The sequence below is a fragment of the Lissotriton vulgaris genome, unplaced genomic scaffold (genome assembly GCF_964263255.1).
Source record: "Lissotriton vulgaris unplaced genomic scaffold, aLisVul1.2 SCAFFOLD_555, whole genome shotgun sequence".
NCBI classification, from domain to species: domain Eukaryota; kingdom Metazoa; phylum Chordata; class Amphibia; order Caudata; family Salamandridae; genus Lissotriton; species Lissotriton vulgaris.
Window position 1 is genome coordinate 541,910 of NW_028243517.1, and position 22,216 is coordinate 564,125.

A 22,216-nucleotide genomic window follows, 5' to 3' on the forward strand; every position below is an offset into this window, starting at 1 on the left:
CAGCCGCATTACCGGGAAGCGCGTCGCATCAAGGAGAAAGCACCATCTTTATTTCTTTGCACCGGATATTAGCTGCATTTCCATCGTTGCAACACTTTCGTTGCCCTTCGTGTCGCATCTTAAGGTACATAGACTCAAAGTGTTGCATTTTAAGAACTAAAGAGAACTAAGCTAAAACGACCATCTTAATTTTAGGATTGTGAATTTTTGTTGGTAGTGGTCTTGTGATAAGCCTATATAAAGAATACTTATTTTTTATATAAAACCTGTGTGGTATCCATCTGTAGTGTTGTCACTTGATTACTGTATGTGTTCACAAATGCTTTACACACTTCCTCTGAGATAAACCTGTCTGCTCGTGCCAAGCTACCAATAGGGTGAGCAGGGGTTATTTTAGGAGTATACCCCCCTTACCCAGACTAGAGGCAAGGGGCCCTATTTGTCACAAGTACCTACCTGGGCCAACTACAGACCCCCAAATCTAACAATAAGAAAGGACATTTTGAGACACACAGCTACGGGGTTTGTTTACTAATTACCTTGTCTCTTACTTATGCCAGAGAAGCCATATGATCCTCAGTTACATCTCTTCCTTCTTAGAATGAGTCAGGAGTCGAAAAAATCATTTGGGGTAAAAAGCGAAAAATCTCCTGCGAGTTAGGGGCTTAGATACTCTTTCACTTTTTTTTTACTTTGTTATTTATTTCCTCAAGAAAGATGTATGGGCCCATTACCCTGCTCAAGGACACTACATAATAATTGAAACAGTGAGATTATTTTTGTCCATTGAAACATCCCAAATAACGAAGATGGTTGAAAATAGTTGAAGAAGATTCATAAATGTGATCAGCATGGATTTGTTTTTTATGGTGATTTGTGTAAATGTGGTTTCTTAGATTCTTCATGGCTTTTTAATGGCTGGCATAAGCGTTTACATAAACAAGGGACAAATTAGTAGGCTTGAGTGACAAAAAATTCCACAGTGCTGCATGGAGGTCCACAAGCAGCAGAGTGAGATAAGTCACACTGCTGATTTTTACCACAAGAAGTAAAACAGCGTGAACAGCACCACAAGCAGAGCAAGAGGAGCAAGCTTCTTTCTGCCAATTGAAAACATGTTTAACTTGAGTGGCAGCTTCCTCAATGCAAGTGGCCGGTTTTTCAACGTGAGCAGTAACGATCTGCTGTGACAACCCATGTTGAGGATTCTCGCCAAGAGATAGTCTAGCCTTGGTGAGCCAGGAGAGAGGAAATACTCCACTCCATGCCACTTTGCAGAGTTTTTCGGATCTCCGTGCTCTGTGCAGGGCACAGAGTGGGAAATACTCTGCAAACTCCGGAAGTGCAGCAGAGTTTACTGCCCAGCTAATAAACAGAATTCTTTTCTTCGTGTTGATTCTCTTGCACATGTCTGAACCAAGCAAATTCATAGACAAAGACCAGTGTGTCCCTGTGTTTCAAATTTGGGAATGTGATTTAAGAAACATGTTCCACCCAAATCTTAAATTCTGCATTAAAAAACCTTGCTGAGTGGGCCTTTTCAAGAGTGTTGCAATATGCCCCACACCTACTTAGTTTTAAAACTCTATCTTGAAGGATTATGCCAGTCATGTAGCCAAGAATATATGATAGCTCTCATTAAAGGCAAGAGTATGGATTTTCTTTATTTAATTTATTATGTTCCAAGGGCACCTTAAAATGCATAACAAACAAAAAATGGGACAATGTTTACCTTCAGTTAAGTGTGGGTAGGAACATTCACATTACACATATTTTTTGTGTTGAAAATTTGTATTGAGTTTTATAACATAATACAAGTTAATAATAAGGCATCAATAAGTGGTTAATAAATACAATACTAAAAAAAGATATCAATGGAGGTATAACATTTGCTGTTGAATAAAACAAATAAATATGGAATACATAAATAGGTATATACTAAATGTTTATTTAAATAAATATGTAAAGAAAGGAAATGGTGAGGGATCCTCCATAAATGTGATCAGTGATATCAGTCACAGTGGTCAGAATCGAAAGATGGCATTTCGGCTGGAACCTGAAAGTTGAAAGGTACAAGGTCAGATTGGTAAAGTAGGCAATTGCCCATCCTCACAGTCTAGCAAGCAACGTGGAGGCACCATGAGCTCATAAAATATCTTTTGCCTTGCTTTAAATGTTGGCTTGCAAAGAATTTAAATAACTTTAAGTAAGGTAAAGGGGGAGTTAGCTGGGAAGAGATTATGCCTCTTTAAACACTACAAGAGGTAAGACAGTTCATAAAAATGTGCTTCCATACAATATTGTACTCCAGTAGCGGCCTCATCTCTTCTCCAGTGTCACAACCTCTCCCACGCAGGAGCTACTCCACAGAATTCTACTACTCTTTGAAGTCTCTAAACAGCCAGTAGGAGTTTTGTACTCATTCAGATTATTTATAACAATCTGACCGCGACCTGATAAACACCAGTCTTGGACTCTAGGGGGCAGATAATGTTACTTACCCATCGGGCCCCCCTTGCATCTGAACTAGATTTGCAGAATTATTTTGCTCTTCTGTGGCAATCCCAAATCATCCATATAGGGATGACAGTCAAGCTCTTGGGAGCTCTATTCTCACATGATGCATGTAATTAATTCATATAAACAAAGTCTTTCTCTTTTAAAAGGTTTTGCACCCAATCTTAATCAACATAAATGTGTTTCTTATATGATGAGGACTGCTTTGAATGACCCTACCCCAGAAACGCTCCTTCTACAGCACCATTGGGATGTGAGCCTCAGTCTCTCCATGTCGTATGTTGATTTAACTTTTTCCCAAGACTCTTGAAAACCTATGCATTTACTTCTTTTTCTACACACCCAACTGTAATGTAATTTAAAACATTAATCAAATGTCTTCCATCAGAAGTGGTTCTGGAATTCCAAGACTATGAAGGGCCGATTGTATTCTTTAATATCTAGGACAAGAATATTGTGGCACAGTAAAACAGTGGACAAAATATAGAGGGACAAAATATCGAATGGTAAATGCACAGAGAGATGTATACATTTGCCATTATTAACGCCACATAAATGAAGATATATGTGTATGTTTTTTTTTATACACAGATGTGGAATTAGGTACAGAAAATCTATGCAAATACCTTTTGACATTTTGTCTCTCGACTTTTTGTCAATGATATTAGTGCCTCACAATATTCATGTTCAGAGACACATTTGGAAGGCCAAATTATTGAACACAGTGAAAATGATGCAACATAATGTAGTGCATTCTGTGATAATACTATTTTGCTGTTTCATCACATATTAATGCTGTTCTCACAAGACGTTCTGCCTCTCTAGTACCAATATAACACTTGGGTGAAACAATCAGGTGAGTAGTTAACGTTTGCCACCGCGCAGCACCATGTGTTATATTTGATCCTTCTAAACAAGCCAAACATTTATTTGTGGAAAACTGCAAAGTGTGTATCATAGGATGGATTATTTGGCAAGTAAAGCAAACCCATAATTGGATGGGAGAAACCCCTGGATACCCTCATGGGTGACAAGCACTGCTTTACAAATCCACCTTACATTTACATTACATTCCAGAGACCACATTGATTAGTAACGGTTAGTTGTGTGATTCTTTCAATTGGATAGTACTCACACTCTCTCTCACATTGACAGAAAAAAGCATCAAAATCTTACCTCGCCCTCTGTAGATAGTATGAACTCGCACAACCTGAGAGTGCTGTTCATCATTTTGATCATGTTCTCAAGCTGATAGATAGAGAGAATGGAAACAAGAAGGCTATTTAGACTTGTAAAACTGTTGATATATTTCTCTCTAAAATGGCAAAACTGGTTGATCCTAGGTAATACGATAGGATAGTATTTATAAAGCGCACTTATACCAGCTGGTGTCAAGGCGCTAAGTGAACAGAGAGAAGTGACAGCAACAACAACCTGCTAGGAGGCAAATAACCAGGGGCCAGATGTACGACCGGGGCATTTAGCGACTTGCAAATTACGCTCAATTTCGAGTCGCAATTTGCGAGTCGCTAAATGCCATGTACAACAGTGTCATAGACACTGTTTGTGATTCCCAATGGGGTTGCACAATACATGCCTCATCAGTATTCATGAGGCACTCGCAGTTTGCGACCCCAGTAAGAATGGCTGGCCTTCAAAGGTATGGCGACTTGCTCGACTTAGAAGACCTCCATGTCTGGGACTGCTTTTCAATAAAGCAGTTTTTTTTAAATCCAGCCCCTTTTCCTTTTCCTTAAAGGAAAACTGGATGTGTTTACAAATTAACGTTTTTGTTTTCCCCTGCATTTGCAAAGTGGAAGGGTCCCCTGGGGACACCTTCTCATTTGAGAGTGCATTATCACCCTCTTGAAGAGGGCGGTAAATTGTGAGTGTTTTGGGACTGCAATTGCAATCGCAAAACATCCTTACATAGGGTAGCAAATCGCAATTAGGAAGGGACACCCTCAGAATGCCCCATCCTAATTGTGAGTTGCAAATCCTATTTATCAAATTGCAAATAAATTGCTACTTGCTAAATAGGGTTTGTACATGGCCCTATTAGATTTTGCATGTGCAAACAGGTCGCTAACCCATTTGTGCATGCAAAAATGGGTCATGCATCTGGTCCCAGGTCTTCAAGAGCTTCCTAAAGACCGGAAGGGAGTCTGCCTTGGATATCAGAAGGGGCAAAGATTTCCAGAGTTTTACGGCTGCCACAGAAACGGAGCGGCCACCCCACTTGCACCTGCGAAATCTGGGAGTGACCAATTTTTTAAGAGAAGATTTTTTTATTCTTTGCTCAAAGCCAATGCCAGCTGTTTCCTTTGTCTAGTTTAGAAGTGAGGCAAAATTTGATCCTAGAGTGAAATGGAATTTTTGAGCCCATAAGTTCTTGCTTGTCCACAAGTAGGATCAACCCAGTGTATTGTTTTCTCATCTCTCACAGAAGAGGTTAGTCTAGTAGTCAAGACAATTGTTTTAATTAATCCCTGTTACCAGCAGGAGATAGATTCCAACTCTATCTGTTTACTCTATGCACTAAAACCGTCTTTGAAATTAAGAAATCAGCTCTAGCTTTCTAAGGGTACCAGTGGCTGAGAGACGGATTGAGTTGCTACACCATTCACTCCTTGCTAGTATCGTAAAGAATTCCTTTGTTTCTGAGAATGGAGTGCATTTTCCACAGGCAGTTATTCCTGTGATATCTTGCAGATTTACTTTGATTTGTGAAGATGGAATGGAAGAAACTGAGTCCGAGAGAGGAGGCACATAAACATGATGTTATGGTATTTTAAAGAAGACTCACATGTTTCTCAGCTGCTAAGGTGGGGATGTTGAAGGCATCTCTGTGTTCCGGTGGTGTTACTTCTTCAAGTAGTTTATATGGATACTGAAAATATAATAAAAAAGATCAGCATTACCAAGACCATTGTCAACAAAGGTGGACTGTTATGAGTTTCCAGAGATGGAAGTCATGAAACGCTGCACACCTCAAACAACTAAAAATGGAGAAAAAAAATTGTACAAGTAACTGCATACTATGCTTGCTTCCTATTTTGGCATTTCACATCCATAGCACCTTGCGTTCATCACCTTTTAAAGTAGAAGATATGTGTGAGTGAAATGTTTCTATTTGTGAGTAATAGATCAAAGATGCAGAAATAGTGAATAATGGTGAGCTGGCAGTGTACAAGTGTACTGCTACTAGAAGTGCTCACTCTGCTCTTTACTCAAGAAATCTTATATGACTCCTAAACAATACATTTTCTACCTTTTTCTACCTTATTGATGAATACCATCCCGGCTCCAAAGGGATCATCTACCATTGACATATCACTCTCCTCAACTACATTGTAAAGAGCATCAGGGAAGAAATTACTGGGGGGCGTGGCCAAGCACCCTAGGATTGTGGCCACATTTTTAACAAACTGGTGTCTGCTCTGAGAATCGTGCTGAATCCGACCCTTAGGCGACCTTTTTTCGGTTGCAAGCACCTGAACAATGGCCCTCATATTCACCCCCTTTGGCCCATCCAGGGAGCCCGGGATGAGAGAGATCATTTTGGTGATCGACAACATGGGTGTGCGTATGGCCTGCCGGTGGCAAACTCCACCTGGAGCTGTGAACCCACCGTGGCAAACCCCCCTTTGCATCGATTCCTGGGATGAGCGAGGGAGAGAAGACAGCTGATTAGCCGGGGTGTGGGACAAAGCTGTTTTCACTTCCAAGCGGTAGCTCGTAATAGCGGAACGGGTACCTTAAAGTGGAGGAGATGGGCTGGGCGCTATAAGTAGCCAGGACTGCAACTGCATCCTGGAAGAGCTGACTATGGGGCAACCTTTTCTCTGAGGCAAAAATCCATGAGGCGGCCTCCGCGCTTTTCCCCTTCAGCTTACCCAAGCCGGGGACAAGAGAAACGCATTAGGCAAACAACGCCCTGCCGTGAGACTGGCATGACGCTAACGGACACAACCTGGAGCTGCAATCCCACAGCAGCGACCCACGTTTACCTCAGCATTCACTCTTGGGGCACAGCGAGTCAGAAGAAACAGTCACATGGAGAAGAGAGGTAGGGACCCCCTTTCACCTCTAGGCAGCCACATGGGCTTGTGACAGCCCAGCCAAATTGGCGGACAAGGGTAGATGAGACAGACTGAGCAACATGAGAATCCAGGACTACGATTGCAGCCTGGGTGGGTGGAAACCCGCACATGACGTCTCACCCCAAAGGTAGGAGATGGGCACACAGCTTCCCCCTCAGGAGGTGACCCCCCAGGAGCCCACTACAGCAAACACTGGGCTTGGACGGTCAAACAAGTACAGCAATACTCCACCTCACTGTGGTGTCTCAAGAGGATAGAGGGCGTGGCCCCTGTCCTGGACCAGCGTAGGCAGATGTTCCCTGTATCAGGTGTAGGGGGTGACCCTCCTCTGCCCTTATGGCTGGTGGGCCTCCCAGAGGGCATGTAAAACCAGCACCCAGAGAAATTCCTCATGGAATGCTTCAGACCCTGGATCCTGGATTGTGAGTTTTCCCCCTACTTTGTTCTGGAAAGGGCACACAGGGTGGTTGCCCTAAGGCCTCCGACGGGGGGGACCCACTAGAGCCATTGTCATCAGGGTACTGAACTTTGTGAACTGATAATATATCCTGTGGCAGGTACGCCAACATCTAGACATCCATTATTACACAACTAAAGTGCAGCTCCTTTGTAAATCTTTCTTAGAGATTAAGTAGAAAGTCAGGGCTGTGGACATTCAATATATGCTGATATAACCTGCCAAATTGAAATTAATGTCACAGTGGAGAACCATTTTCTTTGAGAGCCCGGAAGAGGCCTGGGAGTGAGCAGTGGAGAGGAAATAACTGCCCATATAAACAAAGGAGCCAATGACATCTCGGGAGACTGTAGGGGGTCAACCATCCCACCCTAAGAAGAAGTGTAGCAGACTGATAGGAGGGCAACTCTGGTCACAACCAGAGGACAGACGTAGAGCATCCTCCTCAGACAGGAGAATTTTGGTACCCTTCCTTCCTTTCCTCCATGTATAGCTACAAATGTTGTCTCATTCACTTATGGAGAAGAGACACATTGCCTCCAGATAGAGGGGCTTGCTTGGAGCGAAGCTACACAAAACTATGGTGATTACTTTCTGCCGACTTCATCCCTCCCACCCCTTCACACCCCACCGCTGTTACCTGTGCCAGCCGCGCCTGAAGTTGCGTACTATAGGGCTGATTTCGGTTGCAACACTATGCCTCACGCAAGACACATTACACGGCCACGGACCCTAGTCAAACAGGCTCAACGACTCGCCAAGACCTCTGACAACAAAACCATCCACTAAAAGCTGTTGTCTTGCAATGTCAGTGGGTTGCTGGATAAAATAAAATGCACAACAATTCTCAATAGGTCCACAAGCTGACCCTGGTGGTTCTATTGTTGCAAGAGACATATTTGCTTGGGAGTAGGGGTTCCTTTTTGGTACAGCATGGCTTTAACTGCGTATATCATGCAGGGTTTACTAGGTGCTCAACAAGAGTTACCTTTCCCCTGATGGTCACGCATGCTATCTGAGACACCATGGATAGATATGTGGTGGTTACTCAATTCCTGAATGGCATCCTATGGATGGTAGTGTCTGTGTATATTTCACCGAACCTGCAGGCGACCACAATGAAAGATCTGATGACAGTTATCACCACAGTCTCGGAGTGGGACCTTACTGTAGCAGGCCACTTCAATAATGTCATGCACCCACAACTTGATGTGAAAAGAGAGGCTCAACCCTGGTGCCATGGGTGGAGTCCCTGATGCTTTGCAATCAATGGAAAGCAAAGAACTAGTCAGTATGTATTATTTTCACTGCTGGACTCCGATTTCTCAGAAGGGTACCATTGGACCACTGACCGATTTAACTAATTGGGGATGCCTAGGTCTAATACGCACTGAAACCTTCAGGTTGGGTGACTGAAGTATGTTAGATTTTCGGAACACATGAAGGTAAAGATATAACTTTACCTCAGAACAAACTCCACAACAGATGTCTCCCCAATCACATTGTGGGAGGGAAGGAAAGCAGTTCTTCAGGGGAACACAATAGCAGACCCTGCATGGGCAGCAGTGTCCGATTCTCAAAAACAGCGAGAATATGGGAACATTGCTACACAGGCAGACAGGTTTGTCCCATAGACACGGGGCCCGACGGTGAGGTGACACATGATGCTGAGGCAATCGGCAATGACTGCACACATTACTATGAGAAACTTTACCAATCAAACACGTCGGGCACGTGGAGCAACAACACCCCATAGCTGCGGACCTGATCATGCTGCAGGACTTGGATGCACCTCTGTCTAAGGAGGAAATATTTTCAGCCTTGCAGGAGATGCATTCTGAGAAGGTGCCCGGTTCAAGTGCAGAAAAGGTTACACCAACACTACTCTCTCACTTCTTTACAATGGTCGAAGCTGCAGGTACAGCTATGATAATTCCCTATCATATCTAGGGGGCCTCAGTTGTAGTTTTCCCCAAACCATATAGGCCACCTACAGACTGTGCATTTTACAGCCTGATTCCCCTAAGTAATATTTAAACCAAAATATTTGCAAAGGCCGTAGCACCAGGGTACTGAAACAGGTGAGATTCCTAGTGATGCAACTGGACTTAGAGAAGGCCTTCGACTCAATTGAATGACCTTTCCTCCACGCATCATGGAAAAGATTAATTTTGGCCCTAAAGTCCTTCAGTCTGTAAAGATGTTATACACAGTGCCATGTGATAGGGTCAGAGTGAACACCATTTACTCACAACAGTTCCAGCTAGGCAGAGGCCACTGGCAGGGCCACCTGCTGTCTACTCTCCTGTTCGCTCTTGTGATTGAAACACTGGCCAAATAGATCGGGGGATGCGCAGGTTTGGGGCTTGAGGTGGGGTGTAGAATTAGGGTACTGCATCTCTTTGTATGTGGTATGATGTCCTCCTTTATATTCAGCACCTAAACCAACTGATCCTACAGCTGATTTGCATTCTAGAAATCTACAAAGAAGAAACAGGCCTGAGAGTGAACTGGGGGAAATCAGTCATAATCCCTGTGGTGCCATTCCTCCAGAGTTACTTCCAGGTGATCTGGAGCATTTAAATAGTTGGTGTTTGACCTGTCAGCCCGAGGGTGGTGTTCCCCAATCTTTTTGCCTCCACATTTGGCTGAATCTATTGTTGGTCCTAAGACTCTGAGCGCTTTACCACTCTGAATCAGTGCTAAAGAGCATGTGCTTCTTCCTTAAACATGTGTATAATTGGTGTATACTTAATTGACCTGTTTATTTAACTTGTAAGTCCCTTGTAAGGTGGTATATCATATACCCAGGGCCTGTAAATGTAGTGCTACTAGTGGGCTGCAGCTCTGATCGTGCCACCAACAGAAGAAGCCTTTCAAACCTCTCTCAGGCCTGCAACTGCAGTGCCTGTGTTTGCAGTTTAATGCTACTTTGATTTGGCATTTAGAACTACTTACTAAGCCTTAAACTCCCCCTTTATTACTTATAAGTCACCCCTAAGGTAGGCCCTATGTAGCCCTAAGGGCACAGTGTATGCAAGTAAAACGTAGGACATGTACTTTTCTGTTTTGCGTGTCCTGATAGTGACAAACAGCATATTTCACTTTTCACTACAATGAGGCTTTTTTGTGTTTCGTATGTTTGGAATGGTAGTGATATATCCTACTTACTGGTGAAGTTGAATTTAACATTGCTATTTTAGAAATGCCGCTATGCTTTAAGAAAGTATGCAAAAGAAACAATTGCTGGACAGAATGCTGGACAATGCAAACATTCACCCCCGGTCACAAGGATCTGGGTTTAATCTATCATTCTTTTGCTTACCACACCACCCCAGTTTGGACCCAGCCATATGCAAATCAGTCTTGACCCTGTTCCTTATGGGAGCAGTCCAGCCTGAACTGCCAAGCCAGGTTCAAGACTGATTTGCATGTAGCTGGGTCTGAACTGAAGTGGCGAAGTGAGCTAAAGAATGATGATGCATTCATCCCAATCTGTGACAGGGGGTGAGTGTCTGAAAAGTGTCAGCGCTCCGTACATCATTTCCTTGTGTTTGCTTTGTTCACAATAAGAAAGTAGACATTTATCTGCACATACTGCGTTGTGTGCCTGACAGCCCATCTCCAATAATTGGAGTAAGTGACAGCTACACTTTTTGCATTCCCTCTTGACAGCCACAACCCAGAAAAGATAGGTGTGTCTGAGTAGCCATCAACATGCATTTGTATTCTGATGGCCTTACCTGGGCAGAGTGCAACAGAGGGTCTAACACTTTACTTGAATAGGCAGTGGCCTGTCCTCACACAAAGGACTGATTATCCCCTATAGATAGCCTGGAGGACAGGACTGGGCTGAAAGAGGAAGCTGTGCACTTCAGAGAGCTGCTTTGAATTCACCAACCAGCATCAAAGGCACTTTTGGCTATAAGTCTGGGTCTCTGACCAACACGCCCCACTCAAAATCAGGCACTTCTGGATCTTGAACTGAATCTATGTCAGAAGGACTGCTGTTCTGCTTAAATGACTTATCTTTGGCTTGCAGGCTTGGAAGGCCTGCTTTTCTCTGGTGTTTCTCTGCTGTCTGCTTTTCTCTGACTGCCCTGAAGGAGAGCTGGGCTCTGCCTATCCTCCAAGTGATCTCCAAGGGCTTGTTGGCTGGCCTCCTATTGCATGAGACTGAGGGACATCAAAGTCTCTATCCCTGCTCCAGTACCTGAACTCACTGGAAGTGGCCCAGACACTTGCAGCATGGAATTTGATGAATTGTATGTCTGTGTTTAACAGAACTGGCGCATCAACCAGTTGCAGGAGTAAAATGGGCACAGCGCATCAGAACTAGCGCTTTGCCCTCAGAGATCGATACATTAGACTGCGTATCGCCTCGGCGGCAGCTTGGTAAGATCGATGCATCCCCTCGACTGTGTCGCAGAATCCGATGTGGCACATCACTCAACACATCTACCACCCATTTTCAGAACTGACGTATCGCCTTCACTACGTGGAGCAGATCAGCACATCTCACTGTTTGAGACCAGGAAAGGTACTTTTTTCACTTCTTCCTGCCGGGGTTCAGTAGCTGGCCTGCGCTTCCACGCGTTTGGCCTGAACTTTGACCCGATACAGCGCAACCTGAAGTAACCTTTTTAGAGCTGCTTGCTTCTAGGTGCTTTAATGCATTTATTCATTTAAAAATGTTATATATCTCAACTTCTATACATTGGATTTTTGTCATTTTAGGCTTGTTTTGGTTATAATATAATTGTCTATCATTTTCTAAACCTGTCTAGAGTCTTGTTGTGGTGTATTCATTGTGTTACTGTGCATGTGTGTGTGTTGCACACATACTTTGCACATTGTCTCTGGATACCCCTGAGTGTTCTGTGCCAAGCTGAGCACAGGTTATCTTTTAGTGTGTATCTTGCTTATCCTGACCAGTATTATGGCTTCTGCTTGGACAGGGTGCGTACCTGTGCCAACCAGAAAGCCAATTTCAAACACTGAGGCATGCTCTTATCAAGAGACCCAGAGGAACGCTAGGGCAGGAATATAACCCCTTTGACATGCAAAATTAAGGGACATATGGCAAGATGGAACTCTCTCCCCCTGATCATGATGGGGTCTATAGCCGTCTTCAAAATTGTGGCCTGGTCACAGCTGTTGTATGTTTTGCAACACTACCCCCACAAAATCCCTAGCCTTTTGTTTACAACCCTAGAGGCCAACGTCAATAGCAACAAGTAGCGAGGATCGTTGCTGTGAATCTCCCATAAGAACTGCATAAAATCCCCTTATGATGGTGGACTAGGGGCAGTAGACATCAGACTGTATTACTTTACTGGGCTGCCCAGCTGGTTGTGGTTATTGATTGGATCTTTGGTGCACGGGGACCCACTACGAGACGCACATGGACTTTACCAGGTAAGCACCAGGGTTTTGGCTGTATGGGGAGTCCCTCCTACCCACTCCCCCGGCCATTCCAGCCATTCCAGCCATTCCAGCCATTCCAGTGATTAGCTGGAAAGAGGCATTGCAATGGATATGAAAGTGGAGGGTGCCCACTAGGAAGAAGCCATTGTGGAAGGGTACATGGCTATGGAAAACAGTAGGGCTCAAGTACACTGAAATAAGTTGGGGATCTCAAAATTGGGAGACGTCTGGCAGACACACCATATGATGTTCTCTGACCATCTCAAAGCTGAATGCCATTTACACAGAACTTATTCCCGGGTTGGGACAGGTAAGGGGACAAAAATTGATGGTTGGGATCAGTTGTTTTTTGGCTAAACATCACATAGCGGGCCATTGAGGATCCGGGGGGCCCTCCCAATCTCAAAGTGGCTAAGAGGGATGGATTTCTTCTTTTCAGCTGAGGAAGCCGTGAATAGGTCCAGAGGGGGACCACAAAAGTATGATAACATCTGGGGACAGTAAAAAGCACTTCACAAAATACCCAGAGCGGCCCACCCATAGGAAGTTGTTGGGGAAAAGCACACAGTTGACTGGGGCACAGACCCATCTATAGTGCACCGGACTGGTTGCAGTGGACTTGACTGTGGTCTACTTCATGGTATTTTGGAACTAAATGGGATATTAAGAAAGGGGAAAATCAGGTGGATGGCGAAGCAGTGTCACAGTATTGTGATCTTAAAATTGTTGAAAACTAAGTAAAATAATTTTTTTAAAGAAATAAATTACTATCCAGCTACAGGAAATACAACAAGAATTATCTCTTGTGCAATAGCTACTCTCGAATCAGAGTGAAATGCAGCAATGAATCTCCACCAATCTGTTCACATCACAGTCAAAGCTGACCCTGCAGATGTGCCGGCTGAATTTCTTCACAACTTTTGGTATTATTGACCCAAGTCCTACAAACTAGCATGGGATTTTCAGAGGGAAGAAATCCCTCAATATGGTTGGCTGTATGTCTGCCAGGTCAGTAGAGTACATGCCACCACTGTCCTGTCCAAACGGAGTACACTATTTGATGGTCTGGCCCATCCATCAACACTACAATATTTATGAAGTTCAGATTATAGAAATATCTATGCATACATACATGCAATATCAGTGTAGAGTGTTAGGTTACCTAGGAAGAGGTGGGACTGCTGTTGTGACTGATGTATTCTAAGAGAATCAAATTACATGTTTCTAGATTGACAACTATTGGTTAAAGTAGGCACCTCACTTCAGCCTTTGTAGGTGCTGTTGCATTTCTCTAAACTCTTCATCTAGTCTGAGCCTTTCATTGTCTTGCTTTATTAGCCACTGATCATCTACATTATCCCTTTCATAACCCTCAGCCAATGCACAGAGACCTTCACAGTTATTGGATTGCATAATTTAACAAGCATTTGCAATACATTAGGACTCAGATTTTTGATATTTAGAGCAATTGACGTACATGACAATGCCTTTTACCTATATATTTTGGTTTGGAGTGAAGTGGATGTATGTGGTGTAGAGTGGAAATATGTGGGTTGTATTGGACATTGTTAGTTTTGAAATTGTGTTGTGTATTTGTGAAAGGGAATGTTGTGGCATAGTGAATAGATAGGGATGAGAGCTGCACAGAATAGATAGAAAAGAAGATCGAGAGGAATAGGTAGTTTGTGCAGGAAGTGGTGATTGATATTGAGATAGGGTAGCAAAAAGAAGGGGACAGCAGGCCACAGATGCATACAGTGGGACCACGTGTGTAAGCAGAAGACACCCAAAGAAGAGGAGGAGAGGATGGGTTTGAGGGATTGAAATTTTGAAAAGGCACGAGAAAGAAACTGTGCTTCAAGACCTGAAGAGAACCATATGAGAGAGGCGGTAAGCGTGTGTGAGGGAGCGAGAGAGAGGGGTGAGAGAGAATACAAGTGAGAGAGAGAGAGAGAAAAAGGCATGAGTGGAAGGGGCACCCATGGGGGAGAAGCGGACCAGTGCAGAGCGTGAGGAGGTACAGGAAGGTAGCGTGTGTGAGCAGGCAGTATAGAGAGGAGACAGTGTATGTGAGGGAGGGATGAGAGGGCAGTGGTATTGCAAGATGAGAGCGGGTACTGTGAGTGTGAGGGAGAGATGAGAGGGGCTGTGGGTATGTGGAAGAGAGATGACAGGTTTGGTGGTAGTGCAAGTGTTGGATTGAAATTGTTTGTTGTGGAATTGTGTGGCGTAGTGTGAAGTTGTGTAGTGGAAATATGTGGCATGGTGTGCTGTGGAATTATGCGGATAGAATTTAAGAGTGACAAAGGTTTCAGCAAATTGGAAGCCCATGGGCAGGCTGAAGCCTATGTAGTAGATGCAGTATTTCTTGGTTTGAGACAGCTCATGTGTGCTGTCTAGAGCCAAGACCTAAAAACATGACTTAATCTAACTGTGTAATTTACCATCAGAGAGATACCTGAATAGCGTTGCAAGGCTTTGCCTGTACCAATGCATATATGTTTTCTTCGCATTCTCAGATTGAGGCATAGAGCAAGATAGACTGACCAAGCAGACACTGTGGTTTATGAGTAAGTGGGAGCAGTATGCCTGACAACAAAAATGGCTGCGTGTGTTTTGGCCACGGTATAGGGGTAGTGGACAAATTTGTAGATGCAGACATAAATGTGCAATATGGCATCCTGTCCTTGGGGGTATGCACACAAAGTAGCACACATGTGTACAAATGTAATCCTAGGAAAATCACATGTACATGCAAATATGGTGTAATCCAATATAATAAAAGAAACATATGTAACAGGTTTCTTCAAATTAGATGAGTGTAAAATGACTCCGATGGTTCTCAAAATGTTCATAGTGTAGTACCTTACAATCTGCCACTCTTTTCGATCACATACCAACCTTTCGACCCACAGTTACGTTCTGAGAAAAGTAGGCGTTGTTCCTATTTTATTGAAGAGGTGGCACACGGATTGAGAGGTTGCTTCAGTGCGGCCCACACTGCAGTGAAAGGCCCCTCCTGCAGAGAGCCCAGGTAGGCAGTGGCAAGGGACACATAAGCTTTTGCATTTTCAAATCCACTGGAGTGTGAGAGGGTACCTAGCCCCAGGAGTTAGAAAGAGAGAGCAATAATAAGGGCACGTTATACAAATGAAAAAGCCCAATAGGGACCCATCTCAGCACCTGTTTTTTAGTACTGCTGGTGCACCGTCAAGACCCAGCCCACTTAAAGCCCTGGGACTACGTGATATTTATTTGTGCCTACCCACCGGATGCCAGTGCACCCATTCCCCTGAGCTGCATACTCCTCAGCATACGCTCCCTGCACAGACATGCAGTAGAAATCTGGGACTTACTCAGCGGAACCTAGGCACCGCTACTACACCTACAACCAGCAATGCCAACCAGCCTACCATCACCGCATGGACCCCTGTCACCACAGAAGACACAGCTAAAACCATGAGAAGCATACACTCAGGAGCCCCCACTGACCCCAGCCCGACGTACATCTACCACAGAGCCACCTCCCCTATAACACCCTCAAAACAGGCATGTTTCCCGGTGATTGGAAACACACTGATGTCAAGATCCTCCTCAAGAAGCCCTCCGCAGAGCTGACAACCTCCAGAACTATAGATCCATCGTTCTCCTCCCCTTTGCAGCCAAAGTCACCGAGAAGATCGTCAACAACCAGCTCACAAACTTATAGAATCCAACTCAATCCTCTACACTTCCCAATTTGTATTACGTAGTAACCTTAGCACTAAGACTGCCCTTATAGCCACCACGGGCAACATCCGCACCCTCCTCGACCAGGGACACATGACTGCCCTCATCCTATTAGATCTATCAGCAGCCTTCGACACCGTCTCCCACTGTGCATTAACCGCCAGTCTCTGCGACGCCGGAATTCAGGGGAATGGATCCGTTCCTTTCTCACCTCTCTCCTCCCCTTCACAGCCAAAGTCAAACAGAAGATCATCAACAACCAGCTCACGAACTTTATTGAATCCAACTCGATCCTCTACACTTCCTAATCTGTATTCCGTAGCAACCTCCGCATGAGACTACCCAACTAGCCGCCATGGGCGACATCCTCACCCTCCTTGACCAAGGACACATGGCTGCCCTCATCCCACTAGACCTATCTGCAGCCTTCGACACCGTCTCCCACCGTGCACTAACCGCCAGACTCTGCGACGCCGGCATTCAGGGGAATGGATCCATTCCTTTCTCACCGGCCGAACTCAAATAATCAGACTCCCGCCCTTCCTCTCTGAACCAACAGAGATCAGCTGCGGAGTACCCCAAGGATCCTCTATCAGCCCCACGCTCCTCAACATCTGCATGGTCCTTCTTGCCACCATTGTCAGAAAACACAGACTCAGGATAGTATTCCACGCTTCCGACACCCAGCTCATTTTCTCATTCACGAACCAGGTACACGAACTGCAAATCCTATGCCTAACGATAACGCTATCCTCATCAATTGCCCATTACTCTTATGCAATGTAACCCAAACACAAAACCCCTAACACTAGCAGCATTATTTACACCTACATTCCATAAACCTAAACCTAGTTCAATCCTGTAAAGTATCCTTAACCTTAAGAAAATCATTTACCAATACCCTGTATCAAACCCATACTTCATCTCTAGCCATAAAGGTATCCCTAAGACTAACATTAAACAAAAACTGTTCCATAATTGGCACAATATACACAACCTGGAGTCTATCACTGCACCTAACTTTAATGTGTCCCATTACTCCTACTGTAGCTCTTATTCACACACACACACACACACTCTCTGGTATTAACACTACAGTCAACACTAAGGGGAGCGCCCTAAGTGTTGACTGTAGTGTTTAAACTACAGTCAACACTGAGGTAAGCACAAATTGTACCATGATACAGAGGAGCAAACTTATCTGGGTCATGATGCAGTGTCTGGCCATACCCTTTTCCCTGCCAGACTGTTTTAAATGGCCTCCTCTATAATTTATCACATGTTCCTAATGTTCCTTTTTGTAAATTTTGCATTCCAGCCAATTTATTACACTTCATCCGGCCTGAGCTGGAAAGAACGACTCAAAATGGAGAGTAATGCCACAGCTGGAGAGTACGGCCCCAGCCGGAGAGTAAGGCCTGGGTGTGTAGAGTTTGGGACAGAGGCGAAGATTCCGGCCCGACTGCAAACGTATAGATACGACTCATAAATGACCTCTTTGAATACCAAAAGTCATAAATAACTTCTGTGAATACCAAAAGTTGTAAAGTTAGACTTTTGTCTCAGATTGCCTTTGCTATTCGGCCCCAGGATGTCCTGAATGTAGCACAACACACCAGGGCCAGTGAAGGTTGCCTCCTGGCTTAAGCCAGTCACTATTTCAACTGGAGTTATGAACAGAGCCCTTCCCCTTTCCTCAATGTAACTGTATTGTGTATCCTGTGGATACAGAGCCCAGCCTTTAGCCAGGCCTGGTGTTTGATCCTGAGTACTCCGCCACCTCGGAGTGCAGGGACCGGTCTTAGACCCTGTCTTGTATTGATTCCTAAATGCGAGTCGCCTTGGAGGGCAGCCTTTCCCTCTGTGCTCTATCACTTCTGAAGTCATGAGTAATGCAAAGGAGGAAGTAAAGGTTGAATGTTCTTGTTGTTTATAGTGAATTTAAGACATTGTTGCATTTGGTATCATAAGCCCATTCAAAATAAATATTTAAATTTCTTTTGTTTTCGGTATTGTAGACCACCTACGCCTTTAGACATATTTTTGCTTTTCTTTCTTGTAAACTGTTATCTAATTGCAAATTACACTTTTATAGATGTAAATCGCCACTGCTGAGGAAAGTTGGAAATATGAGACAAAAAGAGATGCATGGTTCTTACCAGGTCAATAGCAAAAAGATAGCCTTTGTACTCTTCAATCACCCGACGGCTTTCGAATGGATGAGTCTTGGCACATGTTTGAAATCCAATTATTATATCCTGCAAAGAGTGAAAGACAACTCACAGCATTAGGGAAACATTAACCAAACACAGGCATTTTGGAATAGAGATTCCATATTCGAAAGAAATTATAATGATACGGTTCTTGATTGGACCTTCAGTGTTTACAACTGGCAATTACAAATGGTTCTCCACTAGTAAAGCAAATATATTCAGTTTCCAGAAAGCATGATTTAAGGATACCCCCTATACAACTATGCTGGAGTGTCCTTACCATGCTACTGAAGAAACATCTATGGACAATAAGATGAGAGTTCAGTCACTATTTCTGTTCTGTAACTTAGTTCTTTCTGGTTTTCACCTAAAGAAACTGCAAGGACTTTTTAGTACACAAGCATTTGGGAAGAAGGAGTGCACTTTCTTTAGAAGGAATGCTTATCCTCTCTTCCTCAAGGGTACTGTGCAAGGATTATACCAGATTCTGCTCTGTCCTTCATTCTTTGATAAATCGCCCCCCTCTGACAACAGGTAGAAACAGACAGCTCTGTTATCTATTTGGGCCTTTCTGAAAGCTTCACAAAGCTTTAGATCGTCATCCCATTTATCTGCTACATTGATTAAGCTTGATTTATATAAATAATTCACTTGTGTCCATCAAGACGGATCACCTAAAGAGGCAAAAATAATCCCTGATGAAATGCAGCAGTAGTAACCCGAACAAAGGCGCTACACTTCTAGTTTCAGCTAGCTTAGTCTTCACCCACTCTGCGGAGGGTTTCCACTCTGATATGATTTGGCTATCCATGGGGTAGATATCACACTTTTGGGTGACAGGATGTGCTAAGTGAGGAAGGTGTTTCCTGTTATCATTAATTTACCATCAAGCTCCTTTAATGAAGTTACAATCCAGAACAATATAACCCAGATGCTCTTCAGTCCCGTAAGACTCCATGTGCTTGTTCTGGTCATACAGGGTCAAATTTTACCTAAGGGGAATAGAAATACACTTGATACTTACTGCATGGTGAGGAGTTGTAATAAACTTAGTAGAATTGAACATCTTTCGAAGGTAACGTAAGATCAGCTCAGTATCATCGCATGCAGCGAGGCACTTCCCGAGGCACCGGAAAATAAAACCCTAATATAGGAGTAAATTAAAGACAGTCTGAGTTAAGAATGAAAAGAAACTCCTGCCCACTCTATGAGAGTAATACTTATAGAGGAGTATTCATCTTTGATTCACTCTACACATGTCTTCAACTCACACTATGAAACAACTCTTAATGAGTTGAGCGAAATGTTTGTTATGTTATGTCATGTTATATCTTCTGGACATTGTAGAGATTTGGATATGGCCATGAATATGACTCAAAACAATGAAGAGGGAGGACTGGGAGCCAGTAAAGGTCCAGTACCTATGCTCCGAAACTGCTAATCCAAAAAGCAGTTGAGGTACTGTTCCTTTCAGGAAGCAAAGAAGAAAGAAAGGCTGACAAAGAAGGGAGAATCCCTTTGATTATATCTTGGTGCCATCACACATCCATGAAGATGTACTATATCATCATAGGACGTGCTCCTCATAGGGCTGGTGCTGCAGTGCCCCACGAAGGGTCGCTTTAGCAAAGACCTTTTTAGGTTTGCTATCTGATGACATGTGCCAGTGTGATGGCATTTTGAATGTGTGGGGTGGAGTGAATGGGTATAGTGAAATGAAAGGAGACTAAAACAGTCTAAGAGATACCACGCAGGACTTTAATGTGACAGTTCCCTCTGCAAGATTGAAAAACTTAATTTGGTAGGGGCTATTACAGGGACGTGATGTATCCAAGTAGCCTAAATCTGTAAGTGTGGTCAGGTCAACATGTTTTGCGCATGATGGTCCAAAAAGGATCCAAAGTGCTTCTTCAGAACCTAAAAGGGGGGGTAACCCTACCCCACACCTAAGACGTAATATGCAGTGTAGGTATTGCCCTAGAAAACAACTTCTTGTTAAAAAATTTTAAAATTGATCATCCAACCTAGAAACTAAATTAGAAAATAAAGAAGACACACTGTAAACAAATTTGTTTCATGTATGGCAAGTAACTCATGTAGTCCTGTTAAACTTTTCAGAAGGGAGCAATGGTGTATTTTCTGCCTCTCCATGAACAGCAAAGGTCTGAATGATGAAATCCCTTGGTGCAAGGTGTAATTCCCATGTCAGACTCCTGCTAAATCAGATACTCCCTTACAATGGATTTATTGACATGCCGTCATACAGGGGATCTGATCTACCATTTCACCATTGAGACCATGTAACATACCTGCTTTAGAGTCTCATATACCACAAAAAGCAGTGCTTATGATAAGCCTTTTGCGACTTGCCATGGGTATCTTCTTCATTACTACAAATGTTTCTGTGGAAACAATGAGGTGGTACCCTTCATAAGAAAACATTTAACTGTGTTAGTCTACTGTTTTAGACGCCGTTTTACTAATATAATTGATGACTTTGGGCCAGCCCACATTTAACCGCACCACAGACTCCAGGATGGCCACCACTGAAGGATGATACTTCTGTTACACCAGCACATGAGGGTCTCACTCCTATGACTTCTAGCACACCCCTACTCTTCTCTCTTATCCTCATTAGCCATTTGCCCAACAGTGCTCTCCAAGCATGCAAATCCATTGGCAGTAGACCAGTTAGCCGCCCTTGTTACTTATTAAATGTGACCGCCCATATTTACAACATGAACATAGACGCCAATATGCCTAGAATAATCCATGAGGGATGGCAAGCACTTATGTGCACCTGACTTGCTTCCCGTCACTATATATGCGTGAGCACTTAGGTGCCCCATACATTTCTCTTACCATCACCTTCCATTAAGAAAACCTTCAACTGTCTTAGTTTACTGCTTAGATGCCACCTTTCAAAAACCATGGTTGACTTTGGGTCGGCCAGCATTTCAGCACTACACACTCTGAGATGGCCGCCAATGAGGGATGATACCTCTGTTACACCAGCACGTGAGGGGCTTGCTCCTACTGGCTCAAGGTTACCCCTCCTCTCCTCATTGGCCATTTGGTCATCACTTCTTCCCGCAAATGCACACACCACACCTGTAAAAATCACTCCAATTACCTGCACCTTAAAGCAGAGGAGAATAGACTCTTGTGCTTTTGAACTATGGGGCATAATACATTGTATCAAAGTGTAAGACCCTGCACTCACACCTGAAGACAACCAATCACTCATGAAGCGATGTGTAACACCACCAGAGATTGGTTTTATGTTGTCTGTTCCACGTATGTCCACTTGCTTTATCTGTTATATTGTAAGTACAAGTGTGTTTTTCACATTTTTCACATTGTGGTGACTGATCAGCACCAATATTAGCATGAACATTTGTACCTTTGGAGACAATGTGATACAGTGAGCTGGAAAAGCGATTCCAGTGAATCATTGGACCATATATACAAAACATTTGCTTACTGTGTGTTTTTTTTTATATTCTCATTTATTTTCTAGATTGGATGATCAATTTTTAACTTGTTGAACCGGGTATTTTCTTTTGAGGGAATACCTATACTGGATGTCACGCCTTAGGTGTGGGAAAGGGTTATCCACCCGTTTTTTAGGTACTGAAGAAGCATTGTGGATCCTTTTTAGGCCATTGGGCGTGAAACATAGCGACCTGCCCACACTTTAGGCTACTTGGGTACATCACCCTACTAAATTATGTTTTTTAATCCTTGCAAGGGACCCATCACATTAAGGT

General features: G+C 43.6%; 1 protein-coding gene across 1 annotated transcript in view; it reads right to left on the minus strand.

Moving 5' to 3' along the window:
• Positions 1-2,011: 2,011 nt before the first annotated feature.
• LOC147668322 (maestro heat-like repeat-containing protein family member 1) overlaps positions 2,012-22,216 on the minus strand; it is an 87,477-nt gene continuing 67,272 nt past the window's right edge. The window contains exons 14-18 of the mRNA XM_086948600.1: positions 19,471-19,590; positions 18,393-18,491; positions 5,324-5,407; positions 3,694-3,765; positions 2,012-2,056 (exon numbers count right to left, since the gene is read on the minus strand). Coding sequence (XP_086804726.1) covers positions 2,012-2,056; positions 3,694-3,765; positions 5,324-5,407; positions 18,393-18,491; positions 19,471-19,590 — 420 coding nt within the window. The remainder of the gene's footprint in view (positions 2,057-3,693; positions 3,766-5,323; positions 5,408-18,392; positions 18,492-19,470; positions 19,591-22,216) is intronic.